This window comes from Seriola aureovittata, chromosome 9 (assembly GCF_021018895.1).
Source record: "Seriola aureovittata isolate HTS-2021-v1 ecotype China chromosome 9, ASM2101889v1, whole genome shotgun sequence".
Taxonomy (NCBI): Eukaryota; Metazoa; Chordata; class Actinopteri; order Carangiformes; family Carangidae; genus Seriola; species Seriola aureovittata.
Genome location: NC_079372.1, coordinates 23,401,237 through 23,426,236, shown reverse-complemented (window position 1 = coordinate 23,426,236; position 25,000 = coordinate 23,401,237). Strand labels below are relative to the sequence as shown.

Here is a 25,000-nt window from a genome sequence, read left to right as displayed (position 1 = left end):
AAAGTTTCAAACAGAAAGAGGAGGAGAAAGAAAAAAAAATTAAAGCTGTTCTCTGAGCTTTTCGTAATATAAGCCCTCCTCGTTTTTCTCTGAGGCAGACGGACAAGGCATTGGACAAGATGGGATTCAAACTAGTATTCAACTCTGATTCCTCTGAGTGTCTGACGTTAGTGTGAAGCAGATTTTAATGTTATAGATTTAATACAGTTTCCACAAACTGTTTCTTGTCAATGCAGCTGTGTGCTGAGTTGTGACATGGACTGTGGATGTCTGTTATTGCTGAAAGCCTGAGGTAAATGGAGAACAGTACCACAGACAACCTGTCCTCCATCACTGTTAACTTGTGACAAAAATTATACATTACAAGTAATATTCCTTTTTTCAATATGTTACATAAATAAAAATACATGAGGCTAATCAGGAAAATGTATCAAAAGTAAAAGCGCTGGATGCAGAAAAATGTCAGTGTTGTTTATATCATTAGATCATTATTATTGATGCATTAATGTTAAAAACATTTTACTGTTGGAGCTGGATGGAGCTAATTGTAACTATTCTGTATACAGCTTTTTCAGAAATGTCAGAAATCGTGAGAAAACAGTGAGAAATGCCATCACAGTTACCAGAGTTCAAACTGAAACCTTCCGACCAAAATTCAAAACCTCAAAATTATTAGAAATAAATTGAATCATTAAAAGTAAAAGTAGAAATTTGTTACATTTCACTAGAACCATGAAACAAATTATTTAAATAATTATCAGAAAAGTTTAATTTTGTGTGAACTAACTAATGGTTTTCTTGTCTTGTTAACCTTCAGAAACAGCAGCTGTCAAATGTATTGATTGATTTCCCTCTGACATGAGGTTAAAGTATAAAATACCTGAAAACTTCACGTCAGTAAACACCTGAACTACTGGCTGATTTAATCACCGCCCGGACGGCACGCTCTGTGAGACAATTCGAGCGCATCCACGATGTATCTGCGCGGGGTTACAGATGCATTCTGGGTATAGTTAAAATGTCGGTGGTGGTGGTGATTGAATCTGCAGACAGGTGAGCGCGGTGTCACTTGAAACTGAGGGGCGTCACTACATCAGAGGGATTCAACTGTGTTGAAGAAGCGCGAGGCAGCGCGGGACTTTAAAGACTGAGTGAGACTGTGAGGGAGGGACTGACGCTCAGACAGGTGAGTAACAACGCACATGACACCTGACACCTGTGGGCGTGACGTTGTTGCAGACAGAGGTCTGTAATCATTGTGTGAATGGGCTGACAATGTAGTGATCATGTGTATGTGTGTCATGTGTATCGGTTACGTGTTGCTGTACACACAAGTTTCTGGACATTTTGGGGCCCGTGAGACGTTCACTGACTTTTATAAAACCTCAGTTACTTTTATATTATTTTGTGTTGACACCAACATCCCCAAACGTCTTAAATGAAAACTCAACTTCTTCTGGTTTTAGTCATGTTCAGGATCTGGTAAAGAGGATGGGTATGTGACATCATCAGATGATTGATCATAACATCAGTGTTTCCCACACACGGATTTATGTGTAGTGGCCCACAACATCAACGCTGTCTGCCACATGTTGATTTTCCATCTTTATACTGTTTCAAATGGTGAAATCTTATTTTGTTGTAGAGTATTATTTCACTCAACTCCTTTTTTCCTCTGTGTTGTTGTTTGGTGTCTGACAGTTTTATCCTCTCATCCTGAACAAACTCGATTTTATTTCAACTGTAGTTTTTTTTACAGTTTAAATGAAGAGCAAATGAACTTAAACCTGAAAATTCCCCATTTAAAATAAACATAAACAGCTCAGCGGCGGTAAAACTGGTTTAACCAAAGATGGGACGTTCTGTCACAGGAGACAGATCTGCTCTCAGTCCATCACTAACTGCAGCAGTTTGTCAGAATAAAACTTCCTGTTGTTGAACAGACCTGCTGTTTTTCTTCATAGTGAACTATTATTTTTAATAACCTGCTGTAGTTTACGGTAATAAAGTGCAGAGGTTTTTAACTGTGACATACCCAAGTGACAGACTCACAGCTAGCAGAATCCAACATTTTGGGAAATATTTTTATTCTCTTTCTTGCAGAGAGCAAGATGTTCAGGTACCAGTCTGATGTGTATGTTCAGCACAGAGCTGGAGTCAGGGCGTGGTTAGCTTAGCTTAGCCTAGCATAAAGACTGGACGCAGGGGGAAACAGCTAGCCCAAGAAATAGTTCCTGCACAAACTCTCCTTCAAACAAGAACCTGTAACTTTATATTTCTCTTTGTATTTAATAAAAACAAGCAAGATATGACGTGTTAGTCTGTGAGATTTAGAGATGCTGGGCCCGAGACCCCAGAAGCCCCAGGTTCCAGGAGTTGAATCTGGCCCCTGGTTTCCCCCCTGCTTCCGGTCAGACCACATCTTGACTCCAGCTCTGTGCCGAACACACATGTGAATAAACGTGTCTCCACATTAACGTTAACTTGTTGGTTACAGGGAGGTGAACAGACTCTGGTCCAGCTCAGACTGGAGCCAGAGAATCAGACCCCATCAGACTGCTTCAGTCAGCCGGCTCCTGGAGTTGGTCCTCCATGATCCAGTGATAACAGAGTTAAATCCTGTTCAGACGTCAGTGCTTCCTGGGCCTCTTTGGACCAGAACCTGATTTATCAGACCCTCATTAGAATCAGAGTCCAGGATCCATGATCCTCTGATCAGCTGCTGATCAGAACCGATCGGAGGATCGATCACAAGCAGAGTCTGAGAAAATGCATAGAAGTCAAAGTCCAATGCCCTAAGAGAGAGCAGGCTGAGGGGTGGGGCTAAAGGGCAGCACAGGGGTTTGTGGGAGTTGTAGTTTAACAGCTGTGGGTGTGTGAAATGTAGGCAGACACAGAGAGGAGGTGAAGACATGACAACAGTGTGTGTGTGTGTGTGTGTGTGTGTGTGTGTGTGTGTGTGTGTGTGTGTGTTACAAACCATGTGATTAAAAACTATTCTGTACACATGAATTCATCATGTGTTTTTTGCATGAGGATTTTTATTGTGTGTGTGACTCCTGATGTCTCACTCTGTTGAGTCGCTGAACTACAGAAACTCTGCTCTGACCGTATGGTGGTGTTACGGAGTGATGCTTCTTTTAACTCATAAACAATCTTTGGTACAGACGCACAAACAAACAAGTATCATGTTCTTTGTTCATCACGTTAGAAATAACATTAATTAATGACATCATTAACAGCTGATGCCAGCACTCGATAAACATAAGGGGCTGCTGCCTGCAGGTTTCCCACAATGATGATGATGAAGATAAGGATGATGAGGATGATAATGATGATAATGATGATGATGAGTCACTCAGAATCACAACAGTGGTTACTGATGCTTCCGCGTCATTGGCTGACAGACCTAAACTGTTGTCATTCAGTCATGTTACCTTTTACCTGGTCTAGTAGCATCTGTATCGAGGAACCTTTCACATGACTGTTACCAAGCTGTGATGTCATATATCAGTAGCTGATATATTATCAGCTGATTATTATTGACAGCTGAAGCCTTTTTACAAATACCACATGAGAGCTGGTTCTGAGGGGGGACGAGTCTAAATAAGTGAAAACAGATGCTGCATTTCTGAGATCAATACTAATATCGATATCTTAAAAAATCCGATGAATACGAATTATGATTTATAGTTTTTATTTCTGGGTGAACTTCATCCAGAGTGCAGTAAAAAGTAAAAACCTGAATCAGACCAGGAATTGCTGTGATCCCCCCTTTGCCTTTAAACTAGCTCCAGTTCTCCGCGTACACCTGCTCACAGTTGTTCCAGCATCTTGTGTCTCAGGGTCTCTGTCTCTTCATGTGATCCAGACTGACTCCATGATGCTGAGATCAGGACTCTTCGGGGGCCAGACCATCTGTTGCAGGACTCCTGGTTCTCCTGATCTCTGGAGATAGTTCTTTATGTTTGGACTCGTCATGCTGTAGGATGAATCTGGACCAATCAGACGCCTCCTGATGGAGAAAAGTCTGAACATCTAAACAGACTAAAACCTGTTTGTTCTGCGTATAAATAAAAATGAATTAATTACCGACTATTATCTCAATTATTGACCAATTATTTAGTTTATAAATGTTGCATAAACCTGTGTCGACTTCAAACACACTGAACACATCAGAGTGTTTCACTGTGTGACGCTGGTCTGGAGTCAGTTTTTCATGCATCAGGTGTGTTAAATCTCTGGAGGCTGAAATTCACAGTGAAAGAGTATAAATTTATTAATGAACATGAAGTTCATGTTTAACGATGCATTTCATTAGTACAAACAGGAAACTCCTTCTTCTTTGTTATTGTGTCTCTGACGTTTCTGAAGCAGCAGAAGAAGAAATGATCAGTTTTCCTTCTCTTAATGGAAGCAGGTCCAGATCTGGGTCCAGGTCCCACCGCTGCTCAGGAAACAGATGAGATGATGTTCAGTCATAAAGTGTCTGTCAGCACACCTGTCACCTGCTGAAGAACAGACTCATCTGAAACCCGTCCAGACGACATGAGGTTCATTTCACTGAGGTTTACGACTAATCCTCAACTCACGCGTCTCAAATATGACGCTATAACTATTGATTACTTTTATTATTGATTAATCTGCTGAATATTTGCTTGATTAATCTATTAAAATGTAGAAAACTGAGAAAAACAACTGAAGTTTCATCTTGTTTGTCAACAGACAAAATCTACTGCAAAACATCAGATCCTCACTGTTCAGAAGCAACAAGAGAATTTCTGCTTTTAAAAATGACTAAAATGACTGAATCAATTATCAAAATAGCTGCTGATTAATTTACTGTCAATCAATGAATCAGTTAATTGACTAATTCATCTCTGCTCAGACAATCTACAGATGAATCCATAATGAAAATAATCGTTAGCTGTTTTATAAATAAAGATTTGCTTCATTAAAAAATAAATCAGTTGAGAGAATAATTGGCAGATTCATGGGTGATTAGAGTCGTTAGTTTCAGCCTTAATGTGAAACACAACAGAGACGAGATGGAGACATGTCCAGACGACATGAGGCTTGTTTTGGTTTTATTGATGCTGTTTGTTTCGTCTCTGACTCTGAGACGAGAACTGATCTTCAACTCAGAGAAAAACAATGAGGCACAAACTGGGCTCAGCTCAGAGGGGACATGGAGGGGTGGGGTGGGGGACAGGTGGGGGACAGACAGGTGGTGGTGTGTGGTGGCGTCTCTGCAGCCTCTGTCTCAGTTTGCAGGACGAAGGCTGAAAATAAAATGAGGCACTTGTTATGATCCAGAGCTGCAGGTCGTCTGCCATGTTGGCCACAAGGTCCTGCTCCACCGTGGCTGTTGCTATAGAAACGGGTCATCCATCCTGATGACCGTGTTTCCATGGCAATGTTTATGTTTATTGAAAGCCAACAGGACCACAGCTGGACCTGACGTGTGTGTGTGTGTGTGTGTGTGTCTGTGTGTGTATGGCTCTGTTACATCAAGTTTTTCTTTTTTCTTTTTTACAAGCAAGCAGGCAAATCAGATCATCTCTGGTCCTATTTAATCTCTAATAATAGTAATAATAGTAGTAATAATAATAATAATAGTGTCATTGAGCCTTTACATGTTCAGCTTTATAAAAATAAAAAATCATTCCAGTGATATTCACATGCTCAGATTACACAGAGAGAGAGAATCACAAACAGAGCCTTCATCCTGGTGAAGGTCCACATGTTGTTTGCATACGATTTAAAGTTAGAAAGATGCAGATGAGGATGATGAAGGTGACGTACACCAGGATCCTGTATCAGCTCAGTCTGGCTCTGTTTGGGTCTCCAGACCTCACCGAGGCTGGACTCAGTGATCCTGATAATGAGTGGTGTCATGAAGCTGATGAAGAGTGGAGGTCTTCTTCACAGCTGAAAAATTATTCTTTCATCTCACATAATTATCTTGGGATTCAAAGAGATTCCACTGACCTATAAAAATATCTGTTGTTCTCTATGACACATCACTTTATTAAAAACTTTGTACTTTTGTCATTGTCCAATAGGAATGATGACTCAGCTTTCTCCAGTGATCTGATTGCTCAAGTTAATCTGGTCTGGAGACAGGCCGCATTTCATCTACTCCAGTTACTATTTGATGTACCACGGTTACCATGGTGATCTACTCCAGTTACCATGGTGATCTACTCCAGTTACCATGCTGCTCTACCCCAGTTAAAACTGCACCAGCTTCATGACACCACAGTCTGAGTTCATCCCAAAGAGAGCTGAGAACTGACCTCATGATACAGGTCTTAGGACGCACTGAGGGATGATGGGTATAATGACAGTAAAACTGGCGGCTCTGTGTGCAGCTGTTATGTCACTGGCCAATCAGAGGCCACAAAACCCACCTGGCCAATCAGAAAAAAGTCCTTGTCTTCTTGCGTCTCATCTTTCAATCAGAAATAGAATTGCCTGTTATCATCCAATAAGATGCAGGAAGAGGCGGGGTTTTATCTCTCAGCAGGCCAATCAAAGAAAGCCCTTATAAGTAGCCAATTAAAAAAAGAAAAGAAAAAAGAATTCCGTGAAAAAAGAGATCGTCCTCACTGCTGGCCAATCAGAGAGAGAGCCCGGCTGCTAGTTCCCGCCCACCGAGCCGACTGCCAATCAGAACCTGTGTCAGTCTCTGCGGGCTGGGCTTCAGCCAGGGGCCCGGGGTGTTCCCCTGTCGCCCTGGTGACTCGCCTCTCCTCCAGAAAGACTCCTCCCTCCACCCCGTCGTGGCAATGCTGGCAGCTGATAGGCTGACTTCTGAGTAACTGGTTGCTGATTCGCTGTCGGACTGGTGCTGGCGTTCGTCGTCATCATCGTCCATCGGCATGAGGAAGGAAAACACTGCTCTCTGAGCTGCACCGGTGCTCCCAGAATGCTTTGCGTGGCTGGTGGCGCTGTCGTCTCTGTCCTCTCTCTCCTCCTCCTCCTTTCTGGTGGCCTCTTTCTCCTTCCTCCTGCTCTTCGTCTCACTTCTCCTCCTCTCCCTCGCTCCGAACTCCTCCACCCCTTCCTCTGGCAGCGACGTGTCCCAGGATTGAGCACCGTTCCTGGGTAAGCTCCGGCTCTTCCTCCCCTGCTCCCTCTGATCATCCCGCTTCTTGTGTCTGACAGTCTGACTTCTCCTCCTCCTCCTCTCCTCTTCTTCCTCCCTCCTTCTACTCTCATTCTTTGCCTCTTCCTCTTGCCGCTTTCTCTCCTCTTCCCTCCTCCTCTCCTCCTCCCCCTCTTCCCTCCTCCTCTCCTCCTCCTCCTCTTCCCTTTTCCTCTCCTCCTCCCGTGCCTCCTCCTCCACAAGGTCCAGGTCCAGATCAGGAGGCCCTAACCCTCCTCCTCCTCTTCCTCCTCCTGTTCTTCGTTTGGTTTCTCCCTCTCTCCTCCTCCTCCTCTCTCCTCCTCCTTCTCCTCCTCCTGTACCACCTCCTCCTCTCTTCTGCTGGCTGAGGGAGGCAGTTGTCATGGTAATCGTATCCACATCTTGCTCCTCTGTGTGTGAAGAGGGGGAGGGGGAGAGGGCTCCTTCCTCAGGGCCTGAGACAAACAGAAATAAAGAGTATTAAAGAACAGTTCCTCTAACGTCCACCAGGTGGTGCTGTGAGAAAACCTGCATGAGTTAAGCTCTCAGCAGATTCCCTGAGCTTCCTCCTCTGTCAGTCTGAGGGAGACTTTCACAATACATGTTCCACTGAGATCATTTAATTTTAAACACTGGACCCTGAGGCCAGCGCTCACTGTGAGGCAGATTAATATTGATTTTGTGCTTTGTGGAGTCAGATGGGGCTGCAGGGTTGATCCCCGTCCTGCTCTCAGACTCTGTGTGTGGACAGAGACTCCCCAGGCCCCTCCAGGCCCCTCCAGGCCTCCCCAGGCCCCTCCAGGCCCCTCCAGGCCCCTTCAGGCCTCCCCAGGCCCCTCCAGGCCTCTCTGGAGAGAACAATGCTGAACTGTTCTCTGTGGTTTGATCTGTTTTCAACAGACTCTAATCTGAGTCTGATAATGAGACTCTGTTCAGAGCGACTGAGACCAGCTGGGTCATAGACACAGGACGTCCTGTCTGCAGCTTCACCACGTTAAAATTGAATGTCACTGTCAGACTGGTCAATGAATGAGAGAGTGATGGAAACCAGTACGAACCAGAATTATGTTTTATTATCTTCATACTTCTAATAACTAATTATATTATTAAATATATTACTAATGATATGAACATGTAACTACTTGTTACATGTTATTATATAATGCTGCATGTAACTAATGTGCTGTGGAGTGCAGCTAAAAGTACCTGATGAAAGGATGAAGGTGAAGGGATGAAAATAAAAGGATGAAGATGGATGAGAGTGAGAGTGAAGGAAACAAAAGAAGAGCAGAGATTTACCAACCGCGAGTTTTCAGTGCGTCCGATCACGTAGAAACAGGGTTCACCCTGTTTAGAGTTGGTCATACAGAGAGACAGGCTGGACAGCTCCACTGAGGAGGAGGAGGAGGAGGAGGATGAAGGCAGCAGGAAGTACAGGAGGAAGGAAGGAGGAAGTCAAAACAGAAAGTCAAAACAGAAAGTCAGACAGTGAGAGCAGAGACCAAAGAAACCAGAAGAAGAATAGAGGTTTATATAGTCCTGAATCATCATCATCCTCATTTCTCATCTGAAGATTTTCTTTTAAATTCTTAAAATCTTTTATTTTGCTGATTCATGAGTTCATCAGACACAGGAAGTGATTCTTCATCAGTGGACTGTAAAAAACTGTCATTTAAAGTCTTAGAAACTTAAATTAGCAGTGTCTTAAGTAAAAATTTAAATTCTGTCAATAAATCAAACTCGTTTGCCAGGATAATGAGAGTTTACTTCTTACTTATTTACACTGTAAAACCTCATCATCGTGTTATCGTCGTTAGAGATCACAGCAGGATCATTTGTCTTGTTGTAAGACGTGAGCCTGTCCTTTAAACTCAGACTAGTTCTGTGCTGTTGTGAGTAAAGTAGAGATCACTGTTGTGGTGAAGGAGGTTAAAGGTGAAGCTGAGCAGCAGCAGGAAGTCTGACACACTCCTGATCGACATCTGTCAGCTGATTTGTGTGTGGTCTCACCATAGTCGGGTACGTATCCGTTCCCCTTCTTGAGGACGAGGTGGATTCGATGTCCTCCTCTTCTGATCTGCTCCACAGCCTGACTGTGAGTCATTCCTGTTGTGCTGTCTCCATTGATCTCCACCAGCTGATCAGACACCTGACGACACAGGTAAGCCTTCATTTAACACCACAAACAACAACTCCAAGCTGTCACTTCTAATGTGCTGGTGCTGCCTCCTGGTTCTTATTTGAGTCCTGTCTGTATTTGATGGAGTACGGTGGCCTGGAGGTGTCATTTTATCTGTGGCTAAAACATCTGTGGACTGAATCATGATGAAATGTTCCTCATCTCCTTCCTGCACCCTCAGGTATTAATGACACATCACTTCACTCTGTCAGTGGTGAAATATTTAAGGCTCAGAGAGCAGAGTGGTGTAACCAGCTGGGATGTTGAATGTTTGATCGTCAGAATCTCAAAGACGGAATCCGAGAACCTGAGACTCATAAATACTTCAGATGATATTAAATCATAAAGGAGGTCTGAGTCCTGCTATCAGGTCCCTACTGGTCTCAACGGGTCCCTACTGGTCTCAACGGGTCCCTACTGGTCTCTACCAGAGGGTAAAATATAATCCACAAATGTTTTTCCAGTCAGTCTCTGTACCGACCCTCTGGTCACACGTTTTATGAAGAGACGTGTGAGCAGACAAACATGAAGCTGGGACATGGAGAAGACTGAAAGGCCACACCCCCACAAATACAGTCAGAATAAAAATATAGAAACCTGTGGTGAAGAAATATTGGAAACAGATCGTGCTGCTGAGGAACATCAGCAAGACTTCTGCAGCTCCTTCACAGTAAAAGCCCTCGACAGAAGAAAAGGATCTGCAGGAAGATTCAGACAGAGGAGACGTGTATGTGTGTGTGTGTGTGTGTGTGTGTGTGTGTGTGTGTGTGTGTGTGTGTGTGTGTGTGTGTGTGTGTGTGTGTGTGTGTGTGTACGTGTACCTGTATCTTGTTGCTGCGTTGGGCCGGCCCCCCCTCCATCAGTCCCAGTACATACAGTCCCATGTTGTACTCACTGCCCCCCCTCAGAGAGAAACCGAAACCTGTAGGACCTCGCTCCAGATCCACACTGTAGAACCTGGACTCATCCTGAAGGACAGAGACCGAGGACAAGACTAGTACTGGTACTACAGATACTACAGATACTACTACTGTACTGTGTACTGGTACTATAGTACTGTAAGACTGGAGGTAATTAATTAAATAATAAAATAAATGTGAGAGTGACCTTTGACCTCCCTCTGGATCCTTTCATCAGTCGGCCATCAATGTCCAGGTCTGCTCCTTCTGACAGACCGGAGGAGTCTGAGGTGGAGAGGAGGCAAGGAGAGAGGAGGCAAGGAGAGAGGAGAGGAGTAAATGTATAAACTCGTGTTTTATAGTTGGAAATAACATCAGACTCATTTCTCGTCTCATGTTTGTATTTGATCTGAGATAAAGATGGAAGGAAAGTTATGTCATGTTTTTAAAAGCCATGAGATTCAGTTTATCATATCATTCATCAAAATAGTTCATCATTGTTATTGATCAGTAGTTTTCAGGTGTAGTTGTCAAAAATCATGATGCTCCACAACTGAAGGGGCTGGTTCAGGGACGTGTGTGTGTGTGTGTGTGTGTGTGTGTGTGTGTGTGTGTGTGTGTGTGTGTGTGTGTGTGTGTGTGTGTGTGTGTGTGTGTGTGTGTGTGTGTGTGTGTGTGTGTGTGTGTGTGCCGTACGGTGTCTGGGTGTGATGCTCAGTCTCAGGGTGTTCCCGGCCCTCCTCAGGATCTGGGCCAGGTCTCGGTGCTGCAGACCTCCGACCGGCCGAGCCTCCACTGCCTCCAGCTGGTCTCCGGGCTGAATCTGCCCGCTTCGAGCCGCCGGGCTGCCGCGCCGCACCGTCACGAACCGGTGAGACATCAGGGAGGGGGCTGCAGAGAGAGGAGGGGGAAAGGGGGTCACATGGTCAGACATCAGCCAATCAAACTGAATCACACCTGTAACCAGATGTGGTCCAATGTCGTCGTTATCATCACAGGGATAAAAAATATGAAAGTCAGAGCAGAGGTTTTCTGGTGATGAAGACTTTTATCCTTCCTCCTCCTCTGCCAGCTGTGTAATAATACATGTGTCTGAGTTGAATAATTGAATCCACTTGGTGTGCCTGGATGAACTAACAGCTGCTGCAGCACATGACGGAGGGGACTCAGCCACAGAGTCAGAGAAACCACAGACACTGAGGAGAGAGAGGATCCTCGATCTGTTAACAGCCTTCACCTGACAGTGAACGGTACTGGTCCTGCTGTCGTCAGGGAGGAAGCAGTGACATCATCATCCTCATCAACAGAGTGTGTGACTGACTGAAAACCAATCACAACCTCCACAATCAAAGTTCCTTTAAACCCTGAAGCTTGATACAGAATGAGAGACAGGTGCTGAGGTCACATGACCAGACAATGAACCTTTTTAAAAAGTTCTGAACCGATCTGTGCAGGCTCGTGGACCAGGACCAGGGTAATACCTGTTAGATCTAGGTGCAGATCTGGATCATTTACTATAAATTTGAACATTTTCCTCTGAAGTTTTCTCTGTGTGTTGTCTGACACTAGTCTGAGGCTCTTCTTGTTCTCAGATTATTTGTGTGACAACATCAGGACACTGTCAGTTCAAACATGTTGGGAGGGATTTTTCACTCACTGTGTTTCATCAAGTGTAAAAATAACTGTGCATCACCTAAAGTTTGAGGCGCTTCACAGTAAAAAAAAAAAAAAAAAAAAAACTTCTGTCAGTCTGGAAGGTTGTTTAACATCCTGTTTGAGTTTAAACACTTCAGACATTAAAGTAGAATCACCTCCTCCTAGTTGTTTCCTCCAGCAACCAGCCGAGTTGCAGGAAACATTATAATGTCACAGTGAAGTTGACCTCAGACCTTTTGGATATAAAATGTCATCACTTCATTTTATCCTTATAGACATTTGAATTAAATTGTGTCATAATTAGTGAATGAATTTGTGAGTTACCAAAAATGTGTGTTTGTGAGGTCACAGTGACCTTGACCTTTGAACTTTGACCACCAAAATCGAATCAGTTCATCCTTGATCCAAATGAATGTTGTGAGTGACTGCACATAGATTATTATAGATTGTTGTATATTGTATATTATAGAGTTAAGTTGCTCTTTATGTTGATCCAGACCAGGATCTCTCACTAACCAGGACATTGTTGTATCTTGTGTCTAAACTTAACTAAACTATAACCATAGAGGCATCAGGTCAGACAGCTGTCAAATGAATCATTGTGTCCTGGTTCTGTCTGTGGTTCTGGAGGACAGTCTAGGATCAGTGTGATGGTGTCTCAAGACTCAGTTTGGACCCAGTTTAACTCTGAACTCATTCTTCAGGACTGAATGGGGAGAAAAATAACATTTGTGGGAGTTGGTTCTTACAACACAGACCGCCAAGTTCAACACACACACACACACACACACAGACACACACACAGACACACACACACACACACACACACACACACACACACACACACACACACACACACACACACACACACACACACACACACAAAAACACCTCCTGATCCAAACCTCAAGGGAGAGGAGGGAGGGAAATTCTCAGAAAGATTTTCTGGCTCAGAGACTAATCACTGAGAACAAAGACACTGTTCCTGCTCTGAGGTCAGAGGTCACATGACCAACAGACCCTGTAACCACGAACCAGGCAGAACCTGAGACTTACTGAGAGAGATGCAAAACCAACCGCAAAGAGATAAAACAGCTACAAAGAAACTCAAGACTGCAATGTACAAAGACGTAGCTGAACTCTCAGCTGCTGCTGTTGGTTGCTGCACCTGAACTTCAACAACAGCTGAATGTGACGATTCATCTCTACACTTTTTAACTAACTTAACTAAAACCAGTGTTAAATGTTTGTGAGGAAGCTATGATGGATTATCTCTGATTATCAGTTGGATCATCTCCCTGCAGCACGTTTTAGGTTTTTACTGTTTGAGTTTCATAGAAAAGAGGTGAGACCTCAGGCTGTCTGGATCCACCTGCAACTGTTTATTTGTCTTGGTCTTCATAAAGAGTCTGTGCAGGTCTGAACAAATGAAGTGAACTGGACTCAGCAGGATTCAGGTCAACAGGATCCAGAGAACAGACTGAACCAGGAAAAAACATGTTCGCTTTAAAGGACCTTTAAAGTATCAAAGAGTCAAAAGTTTGTGTGTTTAACACTGTTTAAACTGAACACAGAGAGAGAGAGAGAGAGAGAGAGAGAGAGAAAGAGAAAGAGAAACACACACACAGAAACACACACAAACACAGAGAGAGAGAGAGAGAAACACACACACACAGAAACACACATATGGTGCAGGGAGGGAAATGTTAGCGTGTGAGCTGATAAGAAAGTGCTGAGTTCAACATGTTCAGAGACGAGGAGGAAACGTGAAGCTGCAGAGAAATGAAGGAAACAGCAGGAGGAGAGTGTGATGTATTCATCCTGACAGCTGGAGAGGAAACACTGAAACTGTCCCTGAGCCTCTGAAAACACCATCACAGAAAATATCATAAACCATGTGGATCTCGTGTCTGAACGGACCTGTGTCACAGTTCTGTAAAACCTGAATCTCTGAACCTTCAGAGCAGACTGAAGAGGATGAAGACCTCAGCAGCAGAATGATGGAGATCACTGTGACACATTTCTTCTGTGATGTGTATGACGTCACTTTAATAAACACAGTTACTGTCACAGAGGCTCCTGTTAGAGACACAAAACCACAACAAAGAGACATAAGCCTGGCTCTGAGCATCAGTTCAAAGATCCACCAAGAAGCTCGTCTAAAGATCATCACTGATTAACACCAACTGTTTCCTGGTGATGTAGAGATTCAGCTGCTGCTTTTAGAAAAGAGACATAAACTGAAAGTCTGTTAACTGAACCAGAGCTGGTTTTAAAGAGACAGAAATACATGATAACATGACCCTGAACCATGTTTAACACACCTCGGCTTAAACAGGTTAGCACTTCCTGTCAGTGATGCGTTCACTGTCTAAGACACAACCACAAAGTCTCTGCCTCCAGATCTGCTGCAGATGGAAAACCAATAAAATATTAACCTGTTGAGGTAAATTCAGCTTCATGGCTCCTCAAACTGTTTCCCTCCTCTGCCATCATCATCATCATCATCATCATTTTTTTTTAAAATCATGTTTAAGGTATAAGCGATGCTTCCACTAAACAGCATCAGAGTTTTATTTGCTACATGTTACGGTAAATTGTACAGCAAGCAACGCAAAGATTTAATGATATTTTGAAAAATATCGCATACGGTGGGAAATATGGCGTTATGTTGACTCAGAGCGGAATCAGCTGGATTTTAAGAAGCTGTGGATGTTTGGTTTTCTTTTTAATGACACTGAAGCTGCAGTGAAAACACACTGGGCAAGTAAATGACCTTTATCTCACCTGAATGTTCAGGTGAGATAAAGGTCATTTACCTACATTTTACATCCAGCAGCTCCACTGAAGCCCTGTTTACCCTGTGTGTGTGTGTGTGTGTGTGTGTGTGTGTGTGTGTGTGTGTGTGTCCGTGTCCTAGTGAATTCTGTCCAATTTCACAGTACAATAAGCTCAGACTCACCTGCGCTCCAGTTTGTCAGACACACACACACACACACACACACACACACACACACACACACACACAGTAGTATTGCCAACATATGTCTGCCTCAGTGTTAGTGAAGCAGTTACACACATTATCACATTGTTGTGTAACGTATGATCCGAGGGTTAAAACACAACATACAAATACCTTGAATCAGCTGTTGTCGTGTTACATATGTGCAGCCGCAGCCTCACAGCAGCCAGATGGACACAGTGTGCAGATACAAAATGATCTGTCACTGATGGAAGCTTTGCAGGTGTTTAGTCACCAGTGTGTTCACATGTGTGATATCGTAGCTGTCAGGCATTCATGATATGTGTGACCGAGAATCACAACTCATCAGCTTCAGGTCTAATTAGCTTCTTGGCCTTAACTGCTGACTGGAGTTAGCTGACTAGCCTGTTAGCTAACGGGATACATCTGACTTAGAGCTGCTGGAAGGTGGATTTCTTTTCTTTTGATGGAGCTAGGCTAACAGTTTCCCCCTGCTTCCAGTCACTGTGCTAAGCTAGGCTAAGCCTGTGCTGGAGCTGGGTCTGTCCCGGATCCACCTGAGGACTGGAGGGTTCACAGAACTAATGGACTGTTTGAACAGATTGTGAAGGGACTTTGGTTTAAATGTGAACGTTCAGTTTGTTGTTTTAACATGAAACCACAGCTGGAGGCGGCACATCTGGACACAAACAGACAGTTCCATCAGTCAGCAGATACAGGGTCACGTCACTGAGGCTTAATGTTACATAACACACACACACACACACACACACACACACACATATACACACACATACAGACACTTTATGTCATCAGAAAATTCAAATTTATATCTTATTTTACACTGAATTTCACTGCAAGTTTACATGTTTGTGTGTGTGTGTGTGTTTCCTCTCTGCTGCAGGAACCCAAAAATAGAACAGTGACACACACAGCCCAGTGTATTCAGTGTAATGAGTGCTGAATCTGCCACATGTAATATTCTTCACACACTTTGTGTGTGTGTGTGTGTGTGTGTGTGTGTGTGAGAGAGTGTGTGAGAGTGTGTGAGAGAGTGAACTACATTATTAATCAGAATTTTACCACTTTAAAATACATCTACTCCAACTGACTGTAACCGTTCCAATCCACATTTATTTTAAATTCCAGTGAAGATCATCACATCAACTTTACCTTCCAGGTGCTTTTTCCCAAAATAAGTTTGACCCTCACCTGGAGCAATTTGAGGTTCAGTGTCTTGCTCAAGGACACGAGGAGTTTGGGTCTGAACCAACAACCCTGTGTTTAATGAAAATTTAAATGTGTTTTGGAGGAAACTCAAAAAGTTTTTTCTATCACAAATTTGTTTGCAAAAAGCTACAGAAACTACCTGCTGGGTTCTGGGCAAATATCTTGCACATAAATTCAGATTTTAGATGAATTAATTTTAGGAATATTTAGAAATATTCTATTTCTAGTATCAAAATTCATCGTGACACTAACTAGAGTGAGTAAACTATCTGTGGGTTTGAACACAGTCTGTACCAACAGCAGGATAAGGGAGTTAAAGACAAAGTGGCTCAACAACAATCAGCTCGTCTTCATTAGGAGACTAAATGTGAAGTGATAGCTGATGGAGAAGAGAAGTGATGTAAACAAAGAGACACCACAGCACATTGGTCCTGTGTCAATATTAGTTTGAGTCAAAGCAACAAAAATTATTCAGATCCAATAAACCAGGTTTTACAAGAGAGAGGTTCATCCTCAGTTAGTTCTTACAGTATCTCTGATGACGTCTACACAACAGCTCACATACGCTCACATGTTCAACTCAGAATCATCAATCCTGTTTGTCCAACAGCAACTTCACACCCCTACCCTTCCTACACAGGACCCCCCAGACTGAAAGTCTCTGTGGTCTTTCAACTGAATCTCAGTGACTTTCAAAACATGAAATCTCAACAGTCACAGGTATATATTTATACTTATATATATCAAGTATATTTCCCGCCTAGTGGCTCTATGCCTCGGACAACCAGTCCAGTTACAGGAAATATGGTCACAATCTCTCCTTCCTGAGTTACAGGCTATGTCCCAATTCAGGGGCCACATCCCTCAGAGGACGTGGTCTACAAAGGTGTGGTCCTGTCAGTATTGTTTGCTAACATATTATTGTTATTACCAGCGCGCAATGAATCATGGGATAGGTTGGACCACGAAGGATCCACCTGTAGAAGCCTTCGTTTTCCAGAAAGAAGGACGCTACTGAAGGAGCTTTTGAAATAAGAAAGTCTAGTTGCGCCGCTGTGACGCAGTCTGTCTTCAGATGCAGCCTCTGAAGGATGAGACCCCTGAATTGGGACACAGCTACAGTGTTCAATAATGTCCAGAAGTGTTTTTACAGATTATTATGATGTCACAGCGAAGTTGACCTTTGACCTTTTGGATATTTTGTCCTGTTCGTCATAATTAATGTCCAAGTGAATGTTTGGACCAAATTTGAATAAATTCCTTCGAGGTTTTCCTAAGACACAACCTGAAAACAGAATGCCTCCGACCTCGACTGCTGGTGGTCTAGAGGCATGAAAAAACAAGAAAAACCCACAAATAAACAAACAAAACATTTTCTTTTCTTCAGTCCGTTCTGCAAAATTACAGAAAAACCATCTAGCATTTCCTCATTTCACCCCAGTGGTTCTGTATCCATGCAGATAATTTTAATATTTTCGTTTAATCTGCTATAATTTTGAGATTTCGACCTCTTGAATGGAATTTAGTTTAATTAATCGGTCAAACAGATGTGATTTAACCTTTGGACTTTGTCAGAAAGTAGCTGTAAATAACATTAGAGACCAAACACATATTTGCTCAGTGATTAGTTTTATCAGTAAAACTTCAGCTGCTTTAATCAGTAACAGCTTGTCCTTTACACTTTAAATCTCATGCTGATGATATATTATATTTTTCAGACTCAAACCAACACAAGTGTCTCCACTAACAAATACTGTGTGTCCATCACAGCCTCATGTTTCTGATTCCTCTAAGCCTCAGATTAAAAACAATAAACTCACTACAACACCAAATGAAGATTAATCCACTGCTGAAAATAGTCCCAGACAAAGTCACTGTTCCCTCTTGTTGGGCTTCGAGGTAGAGCCACAAAACATAGGATTTACTTCAATGTTTCTGTGATTGGACAACATTATAGTATCATCTGCAATTAAAATATTAGATGTCAGATTACAAACTCTAGATCATTGAGGTAAATGAGGAACATTAAGGGCCCTAACACTGACCCCTGATGTACTCCTGATTCAATACGGCTGTTTGTAGAGAAACTATTTACTATTTAACTGTTTAAGTAAAGTGTTGCTCCAGATTTCTCTGTGTAGGTCGGTTCCAAGTTTTTGTCACATGGTCTTGTCTAGTTAAAAAATGAAACTGTATTTGTGAGGTGAAGATTTGCGTCTTCAGTCAGAACCAATGAGCTAAGAGTTGAGAAACAGAGACACTAACATAGTGATGGTTTGAGTCTAAATATGAGGCTTTATGATGATAAGAAAAATATATGTATAAAAGAATTCAAACAAAACTTTATAACAGACAACCTTAATATAAACTAAAACAGTTCAGGTCTTAAACCCAGAGCTGGATTCACACAGAGAAACAGTCACAATTAAATTGATCACTAAATAAGATCATATTAGTTTATTTTGTTTGAGTGTGACTCAAATATCATGTTTTTTGGTGAAATACTCCTTTACTCTTGAACGCAGAGCAGCTGTGTAGGTCTGTATGAGAGCCCAGAAACACTGAGTGTCACAGTGAAACCAGCTGGTACTGCACACACACGCACATACAACGCACACACACGCACACACACGCACACACACACACGCACACACACGCACACACACGCACACACACGCACACACATAATTGCAGTTGGTTTCAATGAGGTGAAAATATTTCAGACATTCCTGAGAGCTGATAACGATTGAGGAGGAGGAAAGAAGGGAAGAAGGGAGGAAGGAGGAGGCAGAGGAATAAACAGGAGGAGACAGATAGGAAAGGAGGGAGAAAGAGAATATATTTAGAGGCTTCACATACTGGAGATAAGAGGGTCCACATGTAATGCCAGACATCATAAACCCTCCTGGTCAGTGGGGTACAGGGATGTCTGTTGTGTCTCCGAGCCAATCAGAGCAGAGTTTATGACTCTGACCTGTTTCTGTTGACACAATGTCAATCAGTGTAGAAATAGTTAGTCAGGACGTTTTGTATATGTGTGATATCGTGACCTTGTTTTTATTTTTTAAAGGAAATGGTCAGATGAACTCATTCATTAATTAAGGAGCCTGCTTTCTTTGTTTTAACGATCTTTGAAAAACCTTGAATCATGATTAATAAATGTGTACATAAATGATCAAACAGTGTTTGTCAGCCCACTGGTTACTAGTGTTAGCCTTGCGTGTCTCTATAGGGAGCTGTGTGAAGTCTGATAAGTAACCTTAGGTGATATCACTTGAGTCTGAACATCCTCGTGAGTGATACAAACAGAACAAGAACCAGCTGTGAAAACGTGTGTCCATTGAAACCAGTGCAGACTTTGACCAAACCATGAGCCACATGTTGGACTCAGCATCACTTACTGAGGCTGCAGGAGCCCCAGATAATCTGGACTGTGGAGCCTCTCCTCCACCTTCAAACACGTTATTCATATATTAAACCAATCTTCACTGTGGACTTAGTTGATCCACGGACAATCCTGCAGCTTCAACTCACATGAACACACACCAACCGCTCTTCACATGGACAGGAGACACTTCACAAAGTCTACACACACACACACACACACATACACACACTCAGTGACTTACGTTTGGAGTCCTTGACAGTTTTCAGAGCTGACTGCAGCCGCTCCAACATGATGAACTGAAACACCACAAACAACTGCACGTCCTGTCTGTCCTACTGTCTCTCTCTCTGTCCTCCTGTCTCTCTCTCTGTCTCCCTCTCTGTCCTCCTGTCTCTCTCTATCTCTCTCTCTGTCCTCCTGTCTTTCTCTCTCTGTCCTACTGTTTCTCTCACTGTCTCTCTCTCACTGTGTCTCTGTCCTCCTGTCTCTCTCTATCTCTCTCTCTGTCCTCCTGTCTCTCTCTCTCTGTCTCTCTCTGGCTCTCTGTCTTCCTGTCTCTCTCCCTCTCCTCCTGTCTCTCTCTTTGTCTCTCTCTCTGTCTCTCTCTCTCTGTCTTCTGTGAGGCAGGTTGTGCCTCTAGTAGCGGACGAGCGAGACTGAGTCTGAGCTGTTGAGAGAGAGAGAGAGAGAGACAGCTGGGAGTGGGGGTGTGGCTAAAAGAGAGCAGATAGTGGTGGGCGGGAGCTAAGAGTAACGGGGGGGGGGGGTTATAGTTTCTGTCTCAGAGCTGTGAACCTCCCTGTTCTTCCAGCTGAATGAGGCTGAATCACTGAACAAACAGGAGCTCAGGTGCTGCTGTAATCATGTGAACACAGTCACTGCAGTCAGCTGCAGACCCACACCAGCAGAGTGCTGCCCGCGCCCCCCAGAGGCTGCAGTATTCATTACAGCTGCTGTTTGAACAGAAAACATCCTGATCACTGACCTGTTCATCAAAGCTGAACATACACTGATTTTAAACAGGCTGGCTGCCGGGGGAGGGGCTTGCTGCTGGGGGAGGGGCCTACCAGCCTGCAGGAGTCCTCAGAGTCTCACCTGCGGTCCGGCTGTAACTTTTTCAAAACGTCAAGGTTGAACGAATCTGAACAATTACGTAATTTGTATGAACTAATTTATATGCAACTCATACAGTGTAGTGAAACTCCCCTGGGGGGCTGCAGCAGCAGGTGAGTCCTCATACTTGTTTGGGGGGGGGATCCAACAGTCTCAACCATTTTTATAATGAACAATCTCAACGCATGTTAACAACTGAGCAGCTGTAACTCCTCCTTCTCTCTTTCTTTCTTATATCCCATTTTCCACACTTATTTCTCTGTCATCGTCTTTCCAGTGATTGGCTGAGCTGCGTCCCGTGACCAGAGCTGGAAAGCTGCGACAGTTAAAGTAGAAACATTCTCTTAAAATTGAATAATTCTCAGTGATAGCTATAGGTAATAGGTCCAAGTCTGGACTGGATGATGTCTGGGTCCAGATCTGGACCGCAGTCCGCCTTTTAATGACCTCTGATCTACATTGAAGAAAGCAGAGATGTGAAAGTTCAAATAAAAACTGAGGGTGGTGCCAGAGGAAAGATTGTGGTGTCACTAATCTAAAGGGTTAATTCTGCTATACGGCTAAACTGTTACTGCAGCTGCTAACTGCTCACTCACTGTGTATTACTGCTGCTAAATGCTGCTCCTGTTTGCGTTACAGTCGCAGCAGCAATCACTGCTGCTCAGAGGTTCTTCCTGCTAACTGCTGCAGTAAACAGGAGTTAACTTCCACCACAGCTGCTAAACTGATTTATTACTGTGTGGCTCAGGAGGCAGAGCGGGTCAACCACTAATCAGAAGGCTGGTGGTTCGACCCCCAGCTCCTCCAGTCCACATGTAGAAGTGTCCTTGGGTGAGATACTGAACCTGAAATTGCTTCTGATGGCTGTTCCATCAGCATACAAGTGTGTGTATGAACATGTGAGTGGATGGGTGAATGTGGCTGGTATTGTAAAGCAAACAATATAAGACGAGAAAAGCACTATACAAATCCGGCCCATTTCTTTACCATTCAACAGTAGTGACGCCTCTAAGTATTCTGCAGCTGTTCTTGTTGCCTCCAGATGCTGCTGTTATTGTTGTTGTTGGTAAAAGTTAGCTTGCTGCTGCTAAACTCAAGAGTTTCACAGTGGTAAAATGATCCATCACTCAGCTGATCACTGGATTTGCCAATGATTATTGGTACAACTACACAATACAGTAAAGTTAACATTTGTACAACGTTAGAAGAAATTCCCCCCAGGCGCTCCTGAGATTACATGCTCACGAGAACAAGATGTCAGTACATACATGTTGCATATATGTTCCTCTGTCCACAGCTGTCATCAGCGCAACTTAACAAAATGTGACCAGTCTGAATACTTGAGGAATGTACTGTAAATACACACACACATACACACACACACACACACACACACTGTATATACACACACATACTGTATATATATATATATATATATACCACTTCCTGCCAACAACTTTATAACTGTGTGTGTCTCTTTGAGCTCTAACAAAAACACGTGTGTCACATACACCTGTAAAACCTTTAGTGTAACAGTGACTCTGCATCAACAGTCGAGGGCTCAGGCTGATTCTCTGGGACTCACCGCCATTGGTCACTTCCTGAGAGGCGATGACGAATCCAAAGCCTTCACCCGGCCGCCTCCTGAGCTCCACCTCCACTGCCTTCCCCCCTCCCCTCCCATCCTTGGCGATTGCTCCCAGGGCTCCTCCCCCTCTGTTTGGAGGAGGGCCACCGGCGCTCTCCTCTACTCCCAGCAGATCACGTGGCTCTAACATCAGAGTTACAGGAACCGAATCCAGGAAGCTGGTGCTCTGGATGAGGGCCGAGGGCGGAGGCCCGTTAGGTGTCTGGGCAGGAGGGGCCCCTGGAAAACAAAGAGGAATCAGACTGATAGAAGGAGGGACAAGGGAGACTCGATCCTGCCTTGCTCAGCGGCACACAGCACCAGGCAGGACAGGACTTACCTTGGTGGGTCCCTGAGGCCAGTGGGTGGCCCTCCTGGGGACTCTCAAGGGCCAAGCCAGCCTGGCTGAGCAGGGGAACGCCCCCCACCAAGGCACCCGTGGATGAGGAAGGCAAGTCAGCTGACGTGGGGGGGTGGGAGGAAGTGGGGGTGGCCCCGCTGTGAGGGGAGGGGAGGGGCTTGTAGACGTTGGGGGTGACGACCGGAGAGGAGGCAGGACCTGGGTGAGGAAGAGGCGACAGTTATGATTCACAAAGACAGGAACAGCACTCATAATGGAGGCGGGCTGATAATCAAACAGTAACACTCAGTAATGAAAGGGGGTCAGGGGTCAGGGGTTAGGGTTCAGGTTGAGTAGTACCTCCTCTGTAGACCAGCAGCACCACCTCTCCCTGTTTGGTGTGATCCTGCAGGACTCTCTGGACCTGAAGGAGGAAACACTCAGGGTTATTATTTCTAATGGGTTTTAACAGAGACTTAAATAAGTCCTAGGTCCCAAATACTGTTTCAGAAGGTTTTCCATCCTGATGTGAGGGTGAGGAGCTCAGAGATCTGAGAGTCCTTATCAGGAAGAACCAGCTTAGGAGGGTTCAAGCCAGCTACACTACAAGTCCCAGCATACCCGGCAGCATGCCGAGAATAACCTGGAGACCTAAGTATAAATTCTTAGGGTCTGTTCAAAAGAGTAAGAAGTTATGTAATTTCAATAAAACTACCTCCATCAGTGGATTCACACACTGAGGTGAAGTCAGTTTGTTTCAGATGCATTCAAACTTTACCATTAACCAATCAGAGAGCCCATTTCATATAAGACAGGATCCATGGTACAAACACATTTCCTCTTATATCCTGTTCAGTGATCAGGCAGTGTCTCTGGTGGTTAGCAAACCAGGCGGCTTAGCTAGCACCAACATGTTACTGCCTACTTAGCATGTTAGCATGTACCTCACCCTCCACAGCAGCCCACACACTACCTCGCCTGTAGTCATTCCTACATTACCATGCCTCCATTAACACCTATTTCACAAGGATACACAAATTAATTTTATTTGTTTGCCACTTTCTGGTCAGACCAGGTACTAACACTGTGTTCTTTGTTCAACGCTGTTAAGTTTAAACTGACCAACCACAGATTGTTGCTGGGAACAAAAAGGAAGCGAAACCTTTAAGATTATCTTCATGTCTCTTAAGGTTGTTATTCACAAAAACATCAGCTGATGCAAACCAGGCCTCACAACAAAAGATCTCGGAGACTGAGGATGAAGAAGAGTTGATGAGCATGAAGCTGAAAGGGTCAGAGAGTCATCTCAAAGAGTTCAGATCTTCGTCAGTCCACAGTCACACAAACTGTCTATAGAAGGTGGGGCAGGGTGGAGGGAGCACCATGATCTGGATCTCTGCTGCCTCTGGACCTGGACAGCTCCACATCATCGAGTTTCTTCCAGGATAATGTCAGGGTGGCTGTCCACCTGCTGAAGCTCAGGAGAAGCTGCTGATGCAACAGGACAATGACCCTAAACATCAAAATAAATCCAGGTTCTGGAGAGGTCCAGTCAGAGCCCAGACATGGATCCAGTGGAGATGCTGAGCACTGAGCTGAAGAGAGCTGATCACACCAGACATCTGAGCTGAAGCAGCTCTATAAGGAAGAATGGGCCAAACTTCCTCCTGATCAGCAGCTACTGGAGGAGCGGGTTTCAGAGAAGGTTTAACCTCTTAATTAAATCCAAGGTTCACTTCCTGTTACCAGCAGCACTGTGAAGGTTTAAGTGTTAATGTTTTACCTGGGAGAAGCTGAGGCTCTGGACGTCTGCTCCGTTGATCTTCACTATAGCGTCGCCTGGCTGCAGGGAGGGGCACTGCCTTCGATCCCAGACCCGCCTCACTACTGCCAGCTGACCCCCTTGGCCCCCCGCCATCACACTGAACCCCAACCCCCCACCCTCACTGCGTCCAAGGGCCACCGGCACAAGCTCCCCACCAGGGCCTGACGCTGGCGACCCTGCCCCAAGGGGGAGCACTAGTCCTGGGTTTCCTCGGGAGGCTGGGGAGGGCGCTTGGTGACTGGCTGGACACCCATTAAAACCGCAGGGTGGGATGTCTCTAGGTGGGGTTAGGGCGAGGGAGGTCTGGGGCATCGGCGGGCGCTGCACAGGAGCTCCAGGAGGTGTGGAGGAAGGGGGGGGGTTGTTAGCGCTGGTGGGGCTCGTGGAGTTCTGGTGGAGGCCCGTCTCCGGCTGAGACAGGGGCAGTTTGGACAGAGTGTGGGAGGACGAGGATGTGATGGGGAGTGTGGAGGAGGATATGGGCAGCGTGGACGTAGACAGATCGCTCTCTGAGGACTTGGAGCTCTGATGGTGGAGGAGGGAGGAGGAGGAGAGGGCGGGGAGAGTGCTGCTGTTGTAGCGAATCAGGGAAGACCTGGAAGGAGGAGGTGGAGGAGGAGACAGGAAT

General features: G+C 44.4%; 1 protein-coding gene and 1 long non-coding RNA gene across 6 annotated transcripts in view; one reads left to right on the top strand and one right to left on the bottom strand.

Moving 5' to 3' along the window:
• Positions 1 to 4,095, top strand: part of LOC130174649 (uncharacterized) — a 5,167-nt gene extending 1,072 nt beyond the window's left edge. Inside the window, exons 1-2 of the long non-coding RNA XR_008828615.1 lie at positions 1 to 1,186; positions 3,872 to 4,095. The exon at positions 1 to 1,186 is cut by the window's left edge and continues 1,072 nt beyond it. This is a non-coding gene — a long non-coding RNA (uncharacterized LOC130174649). The remainder of the gene's footprint in view (positions 1,187 to 3,871) is intronic.
• LOC130174646 (membrane-associated guanylate kinase, WW and PDZ domain-containing protein 1-like) overlaps positions 3,681 to 25,000 on the bottom strand; it is a 40,541-nt gene continuing 19,221 nt past the window's right edge. For 4 of the 5 annotated variants that reach the window (XM_056384691.1, XM_056384694.1, XM_056384693.1 and 1 more), the window contains 9 exons: positions 24,331 to 24,967; positions 22,908 to 22,971; positions 22,548 to 22,766; positions 22,166 to 22,447; positions 10,907 to 11,101; positions 10,419 to 10,495; positions 10,133 to 10,279; positions 9,143 to 9,281; positions 5,050 to 7,587 (listed from right to left, as the gene is read on the bottom strand). In XM_056384691.1, the coding sequence (XP_056240666.1) occupies positions 6,623 to 7,587; positions 9,143 to 9,281; positions 10,133 to 10,279; positions 10,419 to 10,495; positions 10,907 to 11,101; positions 22,166 to 22,447; positions 22,548 to 22,766; positions 22,908 to 22,971; positions 24,331 to 24,967 (2,725 nt within the window). In that variant the 3' untranslated portion in view covers positions 5,050 to 6,622. Of the gene's footprint in view, positions 4,249 to 5,049; positions 7,588 to 9,142; positions 9,282 to 10,132; positions 10,280 to 10,418; positions 10,496 to 10,906; positions 11,102 to 22,165; positions 22,448 to 22,547; positions 22,767 to 22,907; positions 22,972 to 24,330; positions 24,968 to 25,000 lie in introns of those variants that run through there. The other variant, XR_008828614.1, reaches the window with a different exon arrangement.